This window comes from Harpia harpyja, chromosome 5 (genome assembly GCF_026419915.1).
Source record: "Harpia harpyja isolate bHarHar1 chromosome 5, bHarHar1 primary haplotype, whole genome shotgun sequence".
In the NCBI taxonomy this organism is placed as follows: domain Eukaryota; kingdom Metazoa; phylum Chordata; class Aves; order Accipitriformes; family Accipitridae; genus Harpia; species Harpia harpyja.
In genome coordinates, this window is record NC_068944.1 from 76,468,285 (window position 1) to 76,489,270 (window position 20,986).

Sequence of the window (20,986 nt, forward strand, 5' to 3'; positions counted from 1 at the left end):
AGGACTTTGGGTTTGTGTTGTTTGGAGAAGAGGAGGCTGAGGGGTGACCTCATTGCTCTCTACAGCTTCCTGAGGAGGGGGAGAGGGAAGTGCTGAGCTCTTCTCCCTGGGATCCAGTGGTAGGATGCGTGGGAATGGTTTAAAGTTGCACCAGGGGAGGTTTAGACTGGGCATTAGGAAGCGTTTCTTTACCGAGAGTGTGGTCAAACACTGGAACAGGCTTCCTAGAGAGGTGGTCGATGCCCCAAGCCTGTCAGTGTTTAAGAGGCATTTGAACAATGCCCTTAATAACATGCTTTAACTTTTGGTCAGCCCTGAATTGGTCAGGAAGTTAGACTAGATGATCATTGTAGGTCCCTTCCAACTGCAAACATTCTATTCTATTCTATCTAGGCTGACGCTAGACAAAGACATTGTTAAAGGAGGGACATTTTTCAGACTGCTACTGCGATACTGTCCTTTTAAGATGTTTACTGATGTTGTACCATAAGAGCAAAAAGAGCAGCTGCAATGTTGCTACCATATGAGCAATGTGACCCAAAAGTTCCTGGGCTATTTTCCTGAGGTGTCAGCAAACAAATGTACAAACATAAGTCTCCAGGAGTTTCTCTGCATCCTCCGTAGATGCACGTCTCTCCCTCTGCCAGAAAAAACTGCCCCAAGGGAGAAGTGACATACTTATGGCAGGGACCTCGACAGGCAGAAGTCAGGGCTTAGAGCTCTCCTGAACAGCTGGTCTCTCTGCACACACTGAGCCAGCAGCTGATGATGCCACCACTGCTTCAGAAACTAATGGGAAAAAGTGCTTTTTACTTTTCAAGATTCACAAAGAGATCTTTCCTATGGAAGGAATAGGCTTGTCTGCCAAAGTCATGTCTGATTTGTGGTGGGGAAAAAGTGCTTTTTTTGTCCTTTTGAGAAGAACCGTTGATTTAGTATCATTATTGCAAAAGTACAAACAGAAACAAAAAAAGAAAAAGGAAGAAGACCCTATATGTTAATGATCATAATGATCATTAGTGATCATAGATACTAATGGCATCCTTTCTTTATCACACTGAATAGTGACCTTCAGATTTCTCATTGTAGCTGTACTTATGAAAGCTAAAGAAGCCTACTTGAATATCATGCAAATGGGACTTAAACCACTTGAATGGGGTGGCTGGTGCTGTTTCTTTTGGCTCCTTACTGATCCAGCACAGAGCAAACTCTTTGATGACATGTTAAAGGAAGTTCTGGCCAGTCATTACTAAACTTGGGATTTTATTCAGTTGTGTGTCCTGTGCCAATCAGAGTATTTTGTAACTAGTTCCCTAGCTTGCTTTCTTCCCTTTATTTTCCCTGAATGGTCATGTAGAGCTGTTATACATTAAAACCCAGCTGTTCTCTATCTCCCTAAAGCATGTAAGACAGTTTTATGTGAAACAGTTTGTTGAGGTAGTTGAAACTTTAGATCCACTGATATTTTTAAATCCATTTGCGTTGCAATTCAGAATAGAAAAAAATGTTCACTATGGACATGGAAATTCTGAAAATGTTCCGTTTTGGAAATCTTCAAAATATAAGTGTGAAATCTGCTGCACACCATTTGGGGTCAATCTTGATTAAGAACAGTTTATAATGATCAGAAAGCATACTTGTTCCAATATAACTCAATGCAGGTTTTGCCTGCATTTGTATTACTGCAGAGTAACTCATGTTTTAGAAGCTTAATAATTAGTTTCACAAATGATGATGAAAAGTAGAGCATTATATTTTTCCTAGGGCTTTCGTTAGTATCTCTAGGTTCACTTCCCTCTAGACATGGATCTCTTAACTGAAGATTAACTCTAGTTTTCCAATGGAGTTTTATTGTAAGAATATTTTGGTTCTCTGACTTTCTCTACTTAAGGGATTTAGATTAAAATGCGTCTAGATTGAGTCAACTGTTGATAAGATTTGTGATTTCTAGTAGATAGGAGTATTTAACTAAATATAAAAGAAATTTTATTATATTATAGATTACCATGATAGATTACATTCTCAAATCACACTAATGCAGAGTAAAACCAGAGTAATACAACTAAAATTATTGTAGTTTCTCTACATTTAAATCAGCAGGACGGACTACTATCTGTACCCATAAGCAGTGTTTCTTATGTAAGAGAGGGATAAAATTACATGTAGAATTTATATATATTTTTATATATATATATGTGCCATAAGAACATCCATATTCGATCAATCTAAATGTCTATCTCACTGATATTGTCCTCGCTTCAGTGCTGGCCAAACACCTAAGTAAGCACGCAAGTGTAGAGAAGCATTTACAGCTATTTCTCCTAGCAATAATGTAGGGCTCATGATCATCCTCATCCAAAAAAAGTGAGATGGTACTTGACATTCTTCAACAGATTTTTTCTTTCATGGATTTGTACAATTCCTTCTTGTACCCAAATTACAGCATCGACAACGTCATGCCTGAGGGAGTTCCAAAGCTTAAGTACACCTTGTGTGAAGGATCGTCTTTCTGTGATTTTTTTGAACCAACCCCCTGCTAGTTTCAGTGGAAAGAAAGCACATTAGAGGGCAATGACTTCATCTTCAGGTGGAAAGATAGCATTGTCAAATAACACTGAACTTTTGTAAAATAAAGCAATAAACAAAATCTATCAATCCTTTGTGCTTTCTCTAGGGTGGTTCCCGAGGATAGTTCAGGCTAAGAAATCTCCGCTTAAATTATTGTAAAAGGTCCCAGTAAGCCTCAGTATAATGCAGTATCTAAGTACAGGAGTGATATCACACATGCTTTATCATGTCCCACAGAGACTTGCAGAGATGTCTAACCCAAAAGTTCTCCCCACCCTTCATTGCTTTCTGCCTCAGGGCTCCTACTTACTGTCTGCAGGAAAAATCCCATTGATACTCTTGGGTTCTGGCTTTACCAGTCAGAAACCCTACCATGCGCAGCAGGCATGCAGAGCTGGAATGCCAGAACCCTTGGGGTGGTAGAAATCCTGTAAATCTAATAATCTCTCCTTGAATAATGGCCTAGCGACCTTCTAAAGAAGCAGACACCCAGAAATGCTTTGTATCAGACAGAGATTATCAGAAAGAACTTATGAGTCATTCTCCTAGGGTAATGAGGGAGGAAAAAAAAAAAAGAAAAGAAAAAAACTTTTTTTGTGTCTTATGCTTTACACTTAAAGCACATTCTTTACAAAGAAAACATAGTATAGCTTAAACTTCACTAGTGGGATGAATTTGCTTTCATGTCTCACCTATCTTGGTAAGGTTACAGCCCAGTCCCCCTACTACAGACCAATACTCCTTTCAGGGGTGGAACCAGAGCAAAGATCACCAGAAACCCGTTTTTATTTTTGTCCATACTATAGTCTACAGTTGTTTGTCTTCCTGCTCCTCAGGAGGGCTTGGCTCCAGGGTCTCTTTGGAACATCTCAGCAGGTAGGTGTACTTGGGATGTTGGGTTGCCCCCTGACACTGCTTCGGTCTGGGGTCTTTAACACCACTTCTGCATCTTTAATTCATAGGGATTTAGGATTCATTAACTAGCATTGCTATGAGATCCATATAAAATCAAACACAACACAAACAGCAGAGAAAAAGGTAACATGTTTTGTTTGAATACCACCTTGGCTTACATTTAAGGATCCACTACAGATGCTATTTCTGAGCTCAAATACCCTTTAAAGGAAATTATTTTCATAGACCACACCTGAACGTGCAAGCTAGGATAAATTTTTCTTACCATTATCAGCTTCCTAAACTGTCTCCCAACCATCTTACAGAGTATGTTAAAACACTTAGTTAAAGGCTTTTACCTGTGGAAACCATAGCCAGATCAGTGCTTGACAGAGACCGCGATAATAACGACAATGAACAGCAGAACGGCCAGCGCGACAGCGAGAAGGCAGCACTTCATCTTCCTGGCTCGTAGCTAAAGGAGGAGAAAGACAAAGAAATAAATGCATGGATGTTTAACGGGAAGACGGAGGGTAAATCCATGAAGAAATTTTGCTATTTTTCCATTGGTAAGACTGTTTGAAACAAGTCAATATAAGATGGAAAATTTGTCTCTTTTCAGACTGACTCATCCTTTTGGACAATCCAGATTCTTCCTTTTCAGTGAAAATTCCCCTTAAATACAATCACCTCCTCTCTGCTGTTTTCTTCCTGCTTAAATCATTGTTTGTGTCACACTAAATTTCCAGACTCTTCTTGGAGGGCTGGACTTGGGTAAGGCTATTCAGTGTGGTTTTGGTCTGGGGGTGTCAAATCTGCTTTCCAGCTGCCAGAAGACTGTCTCCTCTAAGATAAAGAAGTCTCTCTCCACACTGCTGTGCAACGAAATGTAGCCAAGCAATAAGGCAGGCTGTTTACAGGATAGGAAAATGTACCTCCAGCATTAACTACCCTGATTTCATTCAAATTAAGATACGGGAAAAGAGATCCTACAGGGTTTTAATTTTGATGTTTGTTTCTACTTAAACCCATCAGCCTTCCCAGTGACCTCCATGGACATAATGTTGGTTTTTTTCCCATTTAAAATCTTTTGCAGATAGTTCAATTTCTCTTCCTACCTTTTGGATAGATTAGAAGAAGGGTGTTTCCATGATCTCAGTGTCAGTAATCCTTTAATCCAACACACACACACAAAAACTAACTTCAATGAAACAGAGTTAACTCAGACACTTTCCTTGAGACCAGGTCAACCAGTCCGCCAGCCACCAGACTTGATGATATCATCTTGACCTGATAAACCAATTGCATTTGTCCAGCGTTTTTTACCTTTCTTACAACTGAAGCAGCACTCGCACAGGAGAGATTATGTTAATATTACTGCTGTTACCCCCTTTTCCTTCCATTCTTCCCCTAACTGGTGTAATCAGCCCTCCCAGCCCACCTCAGATCCTTCGCTAACTGGTTTACACCTTTCTGCACCACATTGCATTTCCCATAGAGCCATAGTTCCCAAGCTATTTTGTTCTACAGATGTTTTGGCTTTTTACACTGCAAGTGACAGGAGACTTATCTCTTCCATCGGTGCTCCAAAGCCCAGTGCTTCATTCCCCCACAACCCTCCCAGGGCCCATCCATTTTGCTTTGCAGAGCTGGAGAAGTGCTTCCAGCAGGGAACTGTGATGCATGACCTGTCCTCTCTTCCAGAATCAATCACCAACCAAACTGGTGTTTTTTATTAAAGTGTGGATTTCCTGATTATTATTTTTTAACAAATTAAAATGCTGTGTTGTCCTACCTCCACAGCAGATAATCAGTGATTCATCTTGGCTCTCCATTTGCTTTTCAATTACTCACACAGAAATGTTTTCTTTGGGGTTGGAAAAAAATAGGTGCTCTAAATATATCATTCCATGTGCATGTGTTAAAAAGGATCTTTTTGTCAGGTATGCTAGGAAGGAGCGTGCAGGGGGACACTATCTCCCCCTCCTCAAAACCCTACTTGGAGGCACCCATTTGCTCACACTTTTCAATCAGTTTACTACGACTCTTGGGGGAGAATACAGGTGCACCAGGGCTATATCTCTCTAACAAATTTTTTCACCCACAAAGTGATGTTTCTTCATAGTGGCTCTGCACTTGCAGCCTTCATTTCTAGAGGGGTAACTAAAATGCATTCTGAAAGCTGAGTGCATGAGAACAGTCCTTTTTTCTCTTAACCTTGATTAATTCCAAGTCAAACCAGGAAACCTCTGCTTAAAACTGCAGACTATCTTAAAACACCTAGATGTCCTTGTCCACTTCCAAAATGCCAGAGCCTTTGTTTGGTCAGCAGAGGATGCTAATGGGTCATTTAGCTTCAAGCAGTGTTCTCAAATACTCGAAATGAGAGTTGCAAAGGCTGTACAGTTACCACTTCAGACAGCTTTTCCATCAGTCCCTTCGCAAAGTGTTTCCCTTGTTCTGCTCTTTCTAGCATTGCAAAGTCCTATTCACTCTTATTTTGCACTTTATGTAGTCTGTCCCCCTCTGCCTTTTTTTTTTTTTTTTTCTTGTTTTTAACCAACATAAAGCAAGCATAAAACTCAACCATAAACAGACTAACAGACTAATCAGAAGGTAGGAAGAGACTTACCGGGCTGGTAAGTCAGAATAATGATTCCTGCTCTGTTTACAACATCTCTTAGTGGATTTAATATTACTGTCTGTCACAGCCGTATAATCTGTTGCAGGATTCTCCTGTTAATTCCTAGTTCTTTCTTTACTTTATATTTCAATAAGGAAAATGTTCAGTTCAAGTCCCTTTAGTCTCCTGTCACAAATCTGTACATGCTGGAGGAGCAATAGAAACACAGCTTCTGAGCCCTGCCTGATCACACAACCTTTTCTACACACACTGAGGAAGAGTGGCCACCCCCCCCCCCAGCTTCTTTTTGTCACTTAAGTGGAAAAATACCGATATATGAGCAAAAGGCAGCAGTTCCCCTCAAGGTACAGATGCACACGCTGCTTCAGGAAGGGCAATGCAAGCATCCCTTCACATATGACTTGACAACCCATGGAGTTCACCAACTCTGTTCCGTGAAGAGGACAAGACTGTATTTTGGTGAGCGACCCATTCCCTGCCCTTACCAGAGGAGAAAGTTGTTAGCACAGAGCAGGTTGGACAGATTGTTCTGGTCACCAGATGGGACCTGCAGACCATGGCATGGGCACCCTCACCTAAGTATTACATAAATATACAATAATAAACAGCGTACATAATACTGCATATAACAAACTCTGGTTATTATCTCTGGCTTAGGTTAGCAGAACCTGACTGCCAAACTGAGATTATAAACAGTGTCTTAATGTCACCACTGTCATTCTTGAGGAAAGTTGGGAGAAAAGAAAGAAACACATCCCTATATCTTTAATAACTCAAGGCACCAATGCACATTGGAAGCACATCAACATCAGAAATTTAAGCCCTCGACAGGTAGGAAATGCTAGAGTTTAGGTTTCCCAGGTATGCATATACAGGTAGTACTTTTTCCCCCTCCCAAGTAGGATCTCAGCCTTATTCAGCAAATTATTACGCTATGTACATCATATAAGCTTACAAATTTTACTTATCAACTTATGTTTTCTTGGATGTCCATTCAAAGCCACGTTCACATGAGACCACAACACTAAGATCCTAATATTCCTACGGGAGTTCGATGACAGCAGAATCAGGTAATTAATGCTTTCCATCCCAAGCATCAATGCAGTGATGGTTATGTCCATTTTAAGCCAAAGAAGTGGAGACATGGGCAGAAGTATAGCTGATCTCAAGAGAATTCCAATTCTCCAAAGGAAAAAAAAGAAGAAAAAAAAAATGATTCACGATGCCATCCCTTGAATCAAGGTTAATCTATACTTACATGGAAATGTTAAACCATTTCCAAACCTGTAACAGGATCATTTCTCACCAGGGCAAGTTCCTTACTGCCCCGAGACAGATATTACGACGTTTCTGCCTTAAAATTAGTAGTCTCAGAACAGCAGAGCCACAGCCACAGAAAGTTTAAGGCGGAAAAAAAAACCCCAAACCCAAAACCAACAAAAAACCAAACCACCTGTAAAATGAATCATTTATTTTATGACATAATTCCTCAGGGAGCTTTGCATTTTTATAACATTTCCCACGCATCCAACTAATCTGCAGTTGATTCACTCATCTTTTTCCAGATCTTTCTCCCCTCAGCTGCTGAAGACCTTTCTTTCACACTGTGCATTAATGCTATTCCTTATTCTCCTTGACTTTCCTGCTCTCTGAGGGCATGGGCAATGTGACCTCCTCTCAGTTCCTGCAACCCGCACCCGCAATTGCTTGCAGGAGCAATTGTAAGATAATTCTGCCCAGCATCTTCCATTTTCAGTTGAAGCATACTTAGCTGCTCGCCAAAGAAAAGACATACCTAGGACTATTGGCACAGCAGAGGTATGAATAGCTGAAGTATACTCTTGGTACAAACTGAATCTTGAGGGTGTTCCCCCCAACTTCTGGGAAGTATCAAGAAAGATTGAGGGAACAGCTTTTTTCCCAGAGACTTGAAGGTTTCACCAAACGCTCCTAGAGGTGACAAAAAGGTATGGCTGTTTTCTCCTTTTTTTTTTTTTTTTCCTGCTAAATTGCAAAGCTCTGTCCACATATGAGAGACACTAGCATTTAACAAAACCTCCTAAAAACTACATTCTTCCCAGGCAAACACGTTTCCCAGAACTCCATTTTGGAAAACACTGACTCCCTTTAACTATCACTTTAAATAAGTATCTAAATAGAGATATAGAAACCAATGCAACAAATAAAACTTCAGGCTGAATTTGGGAAAATTTTAAAGCTACCAGAAAGTATTATTTTCTGCTAGAAAATGTATGGGAAATAATTATAAGCAGTATTATCTGATTTCATTTTAATTATATTAGCTTATTCTGAACCTTGAATGGTATGCTGTTGCACTGCTCTGGTTTTATAGCTCTGTCCCAACCTGTTGTAAGCCCATTTCCCATAACACCTAGAATTTGTTGATTAAATTGGAGCTAATCTATTTTCATTGTACACATTTTCCCAAGATGAAAAGAATGCAGTGTGGGACAAAAAACCCCTAATCCTGTAGTAAGACATAATGGCTTTTTATAGTTATTTTTGCTAGGCTCTCAGGGGTTTTTAGTAAAATGGTATAGGTAAAGATATATTTTAGTCCTGACAGAGGCTGTTTAAACACACATGTGAAATAGGAGTGAAAAGCAGGGAAGGAATGAGCAAGGCTATTTAGGGACACAGCTGAGAAGCATTTTATATTGACAGGCAAACTGGAAGTGACAGAGCCTGGAAGAAGCCTTTCCCTCATTGTTTCATAAAAATAAGCTGCAAGTCATATTTTGCAGTCTAGAAGATATTTATTTCTTGGGGGTGAAATGTGAAATGTTGAAAGACATTTTAATTATGTCACAACAGATAGTTAAGTAATTAAAAACTATTAAAGCCCATTACAGCCCCAGGCCCAGAAAAGCAAGTTTCATCTTGGAAATTCCTAAGCAAGTACAGTTACAAGGAGGAAAGAAATATTTTCTTGCTAAGGTTTCAAAAGCTAGCTCAGACAAAGCATAAATAATAGGAGAGGCCAGAAGAAACTGTTTTTCTTGTATTTGTATAGAATAGAAAAAAAATGAGTCAAACCAGTAAGCGTTTGATCCACATATGGAAAGGCAGCATTGTGCTTCTCTACCCTCTATGGATTGGTTACACCATACACTGAAAGGCAGGAAGGTCAAGATTTCACAACCTGCTCTCCTAAGGAGGTGAAAAGCCCTAGAAACAGGCATTTTAGTTCAGGCAGGGATCTGTACTAGAACAACTGCTCTATTCTGGGAAGCTCAGAGCATATGACGCTGCTTCAGAGTAGAGACATACCCTACGACTCCATGGTTGTGGCATTTTCTAGGTGTCCTGCAGCACAAAAGCATTGGGCAGGTTGATATTATTAGCTAAATTGATCTCACCGATATCCCACCTTCTTGATCCATCTCTCCCTGTTCTTAGCCCTTGGACCAAGATAAGGATGACGATAGCAGAGAAAAAGTATCTCCCGAGAAGATTAACCCAAGACCATGTGTCCCTACCCCTCCCTCCTGCCATGCCAAATATATATAAGCATTTGACATACAACCTAACTGAAAAGCCTAGGGTATGGCAAGAACCTGTTTCCTAGGGGAGGAGTTCCATTTTTCAGTCATCGTTTCTTAAACAGGTTATTATGGCAAGCAAGCAAAATCTACCCTGTATTCAATACTGAAAGACTCAGTAAGACTACCCATTTTTACCTACAGAAATGCTTATGCATATTTTAAACATAATTTTAAAATAACGAACAAATAATGAAGGATTTTCCAACAGAGCCAGAATTACAAGAACTTCTGAAAGTACAATTCCACTACTCAAGGAAAGAAACCATTGAAGATTTATCTGCTATTGAGATCTATTTCCTGCAAACCCATCCAGCAAATAAAACCAAAAAATGATTGAATTTAGAAACCACACAGTAACAGCCTCTAGTTATCAGGTCAGGTCCTTTTAAGGGCCTCTGTTGGGCAATGAAAACCCACCTTGATTAATTTTCAAGTACTGTTTCCTTCATTGTAAGATTAACAAATCTGTTTGACATAAAATGGTACACTTTATATGCAAATCTCTGTAGAGAGAGTTTTGTGACATTAAAGAGGTTCATACAATTTTGTTCACCCTGCCCTCAGAGGTCATTTGGAATTGCATGAAAGCATTTGTCTATGCCCTTAATATGCATTTTGAAAGCTAATTTGAGGTCTGCTGGATTGAGAGCCCAAGTCCTTAATTACATTTGGACGTGTTTATACAGAGATGATATTATGAATCTGAAACTACTGTCGTTCCAATATACAGCAGCAGAAACTCTGCTGAAGGCTGTGGAGTTCTCATGGGGGAAAAAAGAAATATTGGAGTAACACAGCAGAAAATCAGGCCTTGTAGATGTATGTTTACCTCCAAGCATTACGTAAACATACAGAGGGAAAAAAATCCCCTTACGCTTGCACCAATGTTTTCATTGTTATTATTTTTGGTTTATATTCCATTTACATTGATAAGATCCCTTGGCTAAGTCATACACAATCATCTCTGATAAGAGAGTAAACACACTGTGTTACTGCAATGGAAGTGACCTTTAACGTGTGTACAAATTAAAATGCACTGACCAAATTTGGTGACCTTTATGGTAAAGCTTCCTTATAGAGCAACAATGAATTTGCTATTAAATATCACTGCTTCTGCAGATGGGCTAGAAAAGGCCAGTAATATTATTAAGCACTTTCAGTATTTTTAAATAAGAATGAAGCAGACAAGTTGCATATGAGTAAAACCCACAAGATATGAGAGCAACAGGAAAAGGCCAGCCCACACCAGCAAGTGAATATCACTTTGCCTTGACACATTGTTTTTGTGCCTTTACTTCCACATCACTTGGACCGATTTCGAACTTTCCTTTATGACACTGTGTCTACAGATTTGCCACTTTCCAATAATTCTGCGCAGTCTTCCCATTCCCCCTAAGCTTTTTACATTTTCCACGCCTGCAATCTATCTCAGGCTATTTCATTTAAATGAAAACATTGCAGCCAAATCAAGGAAGAAAACTGTTGAAAAACGTCCAAGTGTCCCACCCTGAAAAAGGTAATGCATTTTCTTTAGTGCCTCCATGCTTTGGAGAAGGATGGGGAATGTGAGGAGGAATAGGGGGAAAGGAGTTTTTCCCATCAGTACGGTTGCACTTTTTAATGTTTCTAGGAAATTTGGCTCAGCTTGGGAAAGGTACGACTTCTCTCAAACTCTAGTTGATGTACACTCATGTTTAAAATCTGAGATAATTTTCACCCTCCGCAACAGTCTCCTATCAGGATGAGGATAGGAGCACAATGTTTTCTGTGTTGGTTTGCCTAAAAGCAGACAGGGGCTGATGCTAAACCTCTACACACAGATTTAATTGCTGCATTTTCTAACTTCTGAATGCTTGAATTAGCAATCTTAATATTCCCTTAATATACTTGTTTTTTTAATGGCTGAGACATCATTTGTAATAACACATGATAATGGCTTACATTTCTATCATGTCTTTCAAGGCAGCAGGCCTCCAATGTGATTTACGAATTCACTATAAAGAGGATTATTTTTTTCCCAGCACTGGAGTGAAGCCACCTACCTCTGGCAGCTGTTTAAATTCTACATAGCAAATCCAGCCAGCAGTTTAAAGCAGGTAATAACTATTCTGTGTACCTGAAACACCAGAGAGCCTGCATTTTCCCCCAAAAAAGTTGTCATCCAAGGTAGCAAAGCAAATGCCCTTATACTTTTGCAGAAACCACCCTGAGATGCTTAACAGCCCCACACAGACTCGCAGAGACCTTAATTCCCCCAACAATTCAAACCCAGAAAGAGAGTTGCAAGGGAGCAGAGCAGAGGGAGAATGATTCAACCATATTAAAGCAGTGCCGTGCTCAGAGAAAGCCTTCCTGCTGAGCTGTGTTTATTAGTTAGATTATATTATCGTATGAGTAGGACTACTTGGCTGCATTGGAAATGACGATATTTGGGTCACTGTGCTGCTGATGGAAACCCTTTGAGCCCAGCAGTTCAGCCAGCTTTCAACCCACCTCACTTATCTAGTCTGTACATCATCCATTTTTCTGTGAGGGAGTTAGGGGAGCCAGTGCAGAATGCCTTAATTGCAGAACCAACTGAGGAAAGATTTGGCTCATTCTGTCTTGAAAAATGCTTGAGATCCCCAGGTTGGCTCCTTATGCCAACAACAACTAGATTGAACTCTGCAGAAGTTTATAAGGACCAGAGCCAAAGAAAGTATATAGTCTGGCTCAACTCCATTGGTGTTAACGGAACTACTTCAGTATACCTTTATGAGATCCTGGTCCAAAGAAGTTAATAATTTCTCCCTAGTACCATGTGTAATAGCTAAATGCAACATTTTTATTTGAAAATTCTGATAAAAATAAAATGCTTGGTAAAGGGTGGAGCATCAGCCACGAATGATCTTCAGACCATCCTCAAACAAATGCAAGAGTCAGATAAAGAAAACAAAGGCAGTTCTGGGGATAGAGGAAAAAAATCATGTAATGGTATTTTTCACATTGGGACTGAAAGAAAGGATTTTCTGTCTTCAAAGCACAGTGTTCTTAAACTAAGACTTGCCTTCAAATCTCAGCAGTAATTAAGACAAATTACCCTCAGTGTAAGTCTTCAGGCACCAAAGAACAAACTGAAGGTTTAAGCTGGTCTGATTCTCTCACCAGAAGGCAGCTGTACGTATAAACATCAGTCAGCACATTACTGTAACTGACCCACAAAAAAGCCCCTCCCAGCCCTATGAATCATAAGTAAAACCAATTTTTGGAAGGGGTTGCAGGAAGTACTGTGCCATCAACACCTCAGAAAGTCAATGTTAGGAGCTGATGAATCTCCAGAGTGAAAATGTCACAGAATCATAATAGGCAGTATTCTGTGTTTGTATTTTCATTAGACCAATAGGTATGATTGAAAAGAAAAAAAAAAACCACCCACCCCAAAGCAGAAAAGACTTACGTTACTTGTTTCAAAGCCTGTTTTTGTTTATTGTGTCCATTGATTTAATATAGGACATTACTTCTTACAAACTTTACTCACCACTATCCCTAGACCATCATTAATGTCACTCCTATTGTAGTAGTATCTGTACTACTGCTAAAACACTACCATCATTAGCATGTCAAGAATGGTTGACAGGCACAAACTATCATGCATCACTCCATCATGTTGTAGAACAGAGCTGACTTCTGCTGCATTGAACTTTAAATAGATCTCTAAACATGGTATATAGGGTTTTTCTGGTACTGAAGTCCAAAGAGTGTAGAGAAAAAAATGTTCCAATAACAAGACTAAGAGAATGTTCCTTAAAAAAGAAACCCCAAGAGAACCACCAGGTTTTGCAACCGAGAATACTATTAAAGCTCCAGACTGATTTTTCCTCCCAGGCATGCTATTTTTCACCAGTTTACAAGCATCCACCATATCATTGCTGCTCCTTTGCAGTATGCAGACTACTTGGGAGCAAAGTGCTAACTAACAGTGAGTAAATTAAATTGAGACCAGGCATGAAAATCTTACTTGTGAAAAGTGACAAACTGTGTCCTAGGAACTCAAGGAATGCACACCTCCACACTTTGCCTAACAAAGCATAGATATACAGGCAGACTAAAAGTTTTTTACAGATTCTTAACCACATATAGACCTATACGTGGGTCTTCACCTATTCAAAGTAGATCTCACAGAGACAAGCTGAGTGTCTTAAATAATTGCCAAATGAGCATCATTAAAGGACAAAAGGATAGTATTTTTACTCTCTCTCATTTTTTCATTTTCACATTGGCCTATGAGCTTTCAGTTCTCTGATGGATTAAATGCACAAATGCCAGGAGGTAGCCTGAGTTGATACTGCACTTCTGCCTCTATGAGAAAGCACAAAGTATTGGAAAATTTTGTGTAAGATAGTATTCTCCTGAGGTTTTCTGCTCAGTTTTGCAGATGGAGATCCAGGGAAAGTCAAACAAAGAACAGAGTTCAGGACTTGTAAGAACAGCATTCAAATATAAAGACCAAAAAAAAAAAAATCTCAAAAAAGCAGGCAATGTGGAGAACTGTACAGGCAGATGTAGCACCTATGCCTCCTTTTCTCATTAAATTGTTATGTGATCCTTCATAAGTCATTTAATTTCTTCATTCCTTAATTTCTCCTTTCATAAGAATAGGGATGTCACTTTGTTAAATAAATAGAGCAAAAGTAGGGACACCCGTGATGATGGATCTCATTATTTGCCAAGATCAACATACAAACACTGTTTTATTTTTAATATCCAGTTTGTATGTGGATGGGTTTTTTTCTTTGGGTTTTTTTGTGGTTTTTTTTTTTTGTTTGTTTGGTTTTTTTAAGGTAAACCAGCTCAGCTATTTCTAAGATTAGAAGCTTTAACATCTTCCTGGATGATAACACTTCTCTTTAATTATGGAGTCACACATTAGGGTTACGGGTATGGCACTGGATCTCACATTGCAGAGGAATAAAGTGTAGTCCCTTCCTTCATCTCTCAAACAACCATTTGGAGCTCTCTGCAGCCTTATCCTTAAATATATGTCTTAAACTGTATTTTACTGTGAACTAAGCTAAGGTGAGCAACGTCTGATATGAAAGTTGAAAACAATCACAGGTCTAAGTGCTTTACTGTTTATCAGTTCCTGGCAACAAGACAGTATTCAGAAGCGTGCTGCATTATTCACCGCCATCAAAGCTGCGTGTTTCCTGCATCCATGTCAAAATCCTTGTGTATTTACAAATGGTAATGGATTCTGAATAAAAGAGATCGTTGTTACAAACAACGGAATATCAGCATTGCTCCACAAATGGCCTTGGAGCCTGACCTTGTTGGTCAAAATCGTAACCCCCAGGTCTAGGCGCAGTCTAGTCAGCACTGCCAACACAGAGGACTTTTTATGTGAAATGTGTAGTCATAATTTAACTGTGATAGACAACATAATAGGGCTCTGTGAATGTCACAAAACACTGTCAACAGTCTATCCTACAGAGCATATCCATTACTGGCAGCAATGAGAGGACAATCTGCAGAAGAAAGAATTAAATGAAATTATGAGTCTTTAAGGGCAAAAGCGAAAATAGCTTTCATGTTTGAGTTTTACCTCATTGCAAGGATGGAAGGGGGCAGAAAGCAACTAAATGTATTAAATCCACCATATCTTTGTATACACATGTACGATTTCTGTCATGGTGCCAATTTGTAGCCAGTTTGCAAGATTCACATTAGAAAGCATGTCTACTCCATCCATTTACGCTGTGTAAGGAAAAACAATCTGTAAACATTTCCTCCAATGAACAAGACAGCAGAGAGGGGTGATTCTCCAGCAAGGTAGAAACAGGAGCATTTAGCCAAAAGACAACATGTCACTCAACTATAACTAACTTTTAGCCAAGAAAAAGAAATTTCAGTTACATACCATCTAAAGAAATCTTCGTAAAGATGCACAGCCAACAAATTAATAAACGGTGAACTAGGTTAATTTTAAAAAGTTTTTACGTAGTTCAGTTTGTTATGACATGGTTTTCTTAAAAACATGCTGGGTGGTTCTCTAGGCTGCTGAGAAGCTGAGGTTATTAATCAGTTTCCAGGATAAGGCTTGTCTGCAAATCCTCCCAAACTTATCTCCAGATCCTCCCAAACTCCTGAAAACTGAACTGAACGACTGGTTTGAAGGTCTGAGAAAGTTTCTAAAGTAGTTCTGAGCACTTCCACCTAAACTGAAACCGCTATGGGAGATTACGCACTGGTGCTATTTGGAGAACAATTCAAAGGCAGACATCTCCAGAGAGGTCCCGCTTGTGGAAATTTTTGAAGTTGACATTCAAGAAACCAGATATTTTTGAAAACTGGAGAAGTGAAGGGAACCTCTGAACTTGCTAAGTGTCCCAGCTTTTTTTACATGCAGCTGATCAAAGCTGTTAACTCTCCATTCCTTTTCTCCTGGCATCTATGACAAGAGCTTAAATAGTTGAGCTCCACATGGGGAAAAAACCATATAGATATCTGTATGGGTGTGTGTATATTTTCCCCTTTCTGCTTGTCAAAGCCTCTGTACTTGACATATTAATTTACTGAGTTTAACTTTTTAATGCTAACGCCTTTAAGTCATTAGAGCTCCTTTTTTCATTATAATCCTCTTATTTGGTAATCAGTCTGAGTCTGTCTGTATTTTTTAAGAATACTTTAAAGTTTCTGGTGGAGATCAAGGAAAGTTTTCTCTTGCTCTACTTCACAAACTCCAACTTATTATTAGTCAGTGGTTCGGTGTGACACTTAGACTATAGTCATTTTGTTGCACTTCTCTATTTCTTGTATTGCCCTTTACGAATGGAAATATTACTTTTCTTTTAAATGCATTATGGGTGTTGAAAGTTGACCAGCAGAGAGCTAGAGGAATTAAAATGGATATAGCAAAGATCGTAATAGCTACTGTAATGTGCTTCAATTGGAAGAACCACCAACAGACCCTTTTCTTTAGTAAGTCATTCCTAAAATTGGTCAGAATGCATTTCTTAATACTCTTAATTATTTGACACGCAAGACTGTCTTTGCACAAGAGATCTGAGAACATGAACTAATCTCAAGACACCAGGCAGATATTACACCATGAGCAACAAACTTCCAGTCACCTCTGACTCAAGTTTCTATTTCTAAAGATAAATAAATCCACCCCTCACCATTACCGGCCTTCCCGCTGTTCACTATATGTACTTTAAAAGGCAGAAAAATCATTAATGCATAGCAACATCATACCTCAGTTTGAATGCATCAAAGAAAAGTCCTCATAATCCCTTTGCATCTCATCTATGGGGCACAGTAAAACTCACTGAAGCAACGGGCAACAACAGACTCTTAACAGAAGTTTAACAGCTCTACTATTCCCTCTGTGATCTTTCAAACCCTATTTAAAGATAGAACTTCATTTATCCACTTAAAGCAAAAAGCTGTAGACAGCAAGCTGCTTACCCTTCTTTCTCAAATCTAACGTTCAGTGGGGGAAGGGGGAAAAAAATAAAATAAAAGAAGTCAGCATAAGGGCAGTCCCACATCAACTAATCTCTGCAGCAAATTAATTAAACAATTATATTAGCCAAGCCTTCACTTCTGACATGGCACAACTGACATTAATTGGGCCACAATCAAGATAGTAATTCAGGTTAATTGGATTTCCACTGTCAGCAGCTATCAGCTTGTTTCAATATGCTGCTGTCATTTAAGAATAATTAATCATGGATGACTTTATTGGATGGCACGGGTTGACAGCTGATGGTGTGGTGACGCTTGAAAAAGTTGGTGATTGCTGTAGGCCTACTGAATAGGAAGGCTGGTTTCCTTTGTGGAGATTATTCTACCACCACCGCATGTTGAGACCCAAAACACGCTACAGAAAGTGTTGAGACAGTGATATTTGATGACCCTTGCACACACGCAGAGAGAAAAAGAGCGGGCTGGAGAAAGAAACAGCCATTCCCATTGAAATAGTGCTGCAAAAGGTCAGAGGGATGTGCATGTTCCACCGCAGCCTTCAGGCACGCACTTATTGTTTGGCTATTGCTACAGCAACAAAGGATTCAATAATACAACAGTTCACATGCTGTAAGAGCTGAAATGCCAAGCTTGATCTAGTGTTATTTGCTTTTCTCCATTCATAATAGGCCATTACTTTGGTTAACATCTGATAAAATAATTTATTCAATCTATTGCCAGAATGTCTGCAAAAAATGTCAAGGAACTTATGAAGCCAAGTCTTTATTTATTAATAACTTGAAAAAAAGGTGATGAAACTGTTGTGGGGATGTGGGGGAAAAAAGCTAAAAATTAAAGTATGAGATGAAAATAATTTAGAGTGTTCCATAAGGAGTAGTAGGAATACGTTATGTTTCTGAAAAAAGAAAGAAAATGCAATTTAAACTTCAGGAAAGAAAAAGCCTTAACACCAAGTTCTATTAGACTATGTAATTATTCCCCAAGGGGGAAAATATACATATATATTTAAAATTAAAGTACAATTTTAGATTATTCATGACAAAGTGCTAAAAAATCATATCAGAAGTGGCAACACTACTTTGATAGCTGGACGGAAAAGATTTTCTATCAGGAATATCATGAATTTATTGTGTAACTACTAGAAACCTGGTCTAGATGGATGGAATACACAGAATCAAATTTCTAAAGGAAAATCAGACACCATGGCTGATGAACTTGGCACCCTCTTTTTTAGCAAAATACTGGACAGAAGACTAGCATGTGCACTACTCAAACAACAGAGCACAAATTCACACCTTGAAGATATTTTCTTACTGGCAATCAGAGAAGCCTGATTAGGCAGAAGCACCCATTAACCAAAGTGGGAGAGAGGAAGCCATTTATTATTATCTCTCTTCAGCGTAGGTCTGACAGTGCTGTAAACACACGTGAGCAACACATGTGAAGTTTGTACCCTGTGGGGGTTTCAATTCAGTGAACTTCTCCAGCTTTTTACCTTCAATTATAGCCGAGACCTGGTTGCCTCCTTTGTCTTATTTCCTTGGGATATTCTTGTTTCTAGAACATGCTTCTCTGTTAGGATGCAAATATAGCAGTCTATTTGAAACTAGACGAATCCTTGCTGAAATTGAACCTAACCTGAGCGATAGGCAAAGCCATCTAAATGCATGGATTTATTACGTTTAATGTCTCTGATTCAGACTGAGTCCAACAATGCAGTAGGTGGTTCTTATTTAAAAAAAGACTGATAGAGAATGTCAGTGAACTGTTTTGTTTTGTTTTGTTTGCTGGGGTTTTTTTAATCCACAATCCTGCTAAATCTTATCATATGCTTTATTAAATTGTGGGTGTAAATTAGTTCTATAACCAGGGAGTCCCCAAATAAATAGCCAAAGTGCTGCTCTACCAATGTACTTTACAGTTTATGCTTATCAGATTATCTCTGTGATCATTGCTGACAGATAAAAACTAAACCTGAAACTACATGTTTTTTAAATCTTTTTTTCCTTCTAAACATATCCTCTTAAAGTTGGATTGATGTGCCCTGTCATTAGCCCTATAAATTGCAAGAAAGCAGGTATTATGTTTGTCAGTCCCTTTCCTTGCTCCCAAGAGCTCTGAACTTCTTTGCCAAATTCAATCACATCTGAGAGAGGAACAGAAGGCTCTAAAATACTTATGTTCTCAGGATACTTGGTGCCTTGTAGAGAAGACACCCGCTTCTTTGGTTTGGCAGCAGTTAACCGGTCAAACAGCAAATAGCGCAGTTTCTGGAAACACCATGTTTTTTCTATTTATGTATAGCAGGGTTTAAACAAAGAGGAGAGGCGTAAGAAAAAGAGAAATTTAAGGTGACAATGGCCACAGTTGACAGCAAATTAGACATTATTAATTCTGCTGCTTGCAGAAAAACTCGGTTTTCAGTCCAAGAATTTCAGAAATTCCTTCTGTGATGCAGTGAAATGTAATTACCTATTACCCATGAAAACTACTGCCTGGTCAAAAGGGTCGGTAGGTTGCAATGGCAGTATCTGAGGAACAGCCTGTAGCAGGCAGAGATATGATAGAATAATAATTCATTTTGAACTCTCCTATTCTCTTTATAATGCAAAGGCCCCTTTTGGATCTGGTCTCAGATAACTTCTCTGACCAGGAAATATGTGACAAAGCAGAAAAAATTAGCCATGCCTCTCAATCAAGCAGACAAAACACTCTATGAGGCATTGGTTTGACAATGAACACTGCTACCAGCCTTTCAGCAGTAAGGAGGCCAAAGACTGAACTGATGATGAATATTAGACTATCCTCCCATCTCCAGACATAATAAAAAAATGAAAGACAGTGGAAGCAAAGGTTGGCTTCACAGGACACTATTTCTGCACTGGAGGTTTTGCTCTTGAACAGAGGATTTTCTTCTCCATAGTCCCAGTCCACCATCCTTCGGAAGCTCTTAAGTTAGTAAATGCATTTGAAAAATAGGAGGAAAAGACTCAGCAAATAAGTGAGCGAAATTGCACTTATCAGGTGAACCATAGGAATCTGTTCCAGTGCCAGAGCAAAGCTAACGGTAAGTGGACATAAAGCGTGCTCAATGGAGTTGTAAAGTTTTGGAATGCTGTTGCCTTTCAACTGTCCGCTAACATCTGAGCTCTCATGCTTCAAGGAACTTGTAGGCCATGCCAATATTACAAAGGGCTGCCATCTTTAAAAACCGTCATTGGCACTGGCACCAAGAGGTGGGAAAAAGGAATATCCAGTGAAGTTGCAGGTGTAATTCCAATGCCGTTCTAGGCATTAATCCATACACCCTGTTCCCTGCCGAATTTTATTTTGTTCTTTCTCATTGTTTTCCTGCAAAGATCTTGGAACTGGTTTTTATCTTTTGTTTAAATAACGCTGAGAAGATGATCCAGATGGCAGGCAGGTGAACGTAGTGTTGTTATTTTTTCATCTTGGAAAGACACATGGGTAATATTTCCAAGAAGGAAAAAATACCCATACCTTTTGCTCCACTTGTTCAATGGAATAGAAATTATATTAACAGACTGGGAGGGAAATTTTTCATTATTTGTTTGTTTCACGCAGCTAAACACCATGAGAGTGGAATATTTAATTTTTTAATAATTGTCTGCACTTGTAGCTTAATCCCTCAGAGCACATTACCATTAATAACAGATCACAAAGACCTCAGAGGTTTGAGGTAGACAACAGCAGAAAAAAACAAGGTGTTTCTCCTTGGATGGTTATGTAGAAATACTAGCTGATGTAGCTTATTCTTGTAAAAAAATGTGAATGTATCTCTCAAATATACAGGTACCTAGTACCTTGGTGCTGCTGTATACTGAAA

The 20,986-nt window shown here is 39.1% G+C and overlaps 1 protein-coding gene across 6 annotated transcripts in view; it reads right to left on the reverse strand.

Annotated features, from left to right (window-relative positions):
* TSNARE1 (t-SNARE domain containing 1) overlaps nucleotides 1-20,986 on the reverse strand; it is a 491,728-nt gene that overhangs the window by 63,705 nt on the left and 407,037 nt on the right. For all 6 annotated transcript variants that reach the window (XM_052787740.1, XM_052787739.1, XM_052787738.1 and 3 more), the window contains one exon: nucleotides 3,822-3,937. In XM_052787740.1, the coding sequence (XP_052643700.1) occupies nucleotides 3,842-3,937 (96 nt within the window). In that variant the 3' untranslated portion in view covers nucleotides 3,822-3,841. The remainder of the gene's footprint in view (nucleotides 1-3,821; nucleotides 3,938-20,986) is intronic.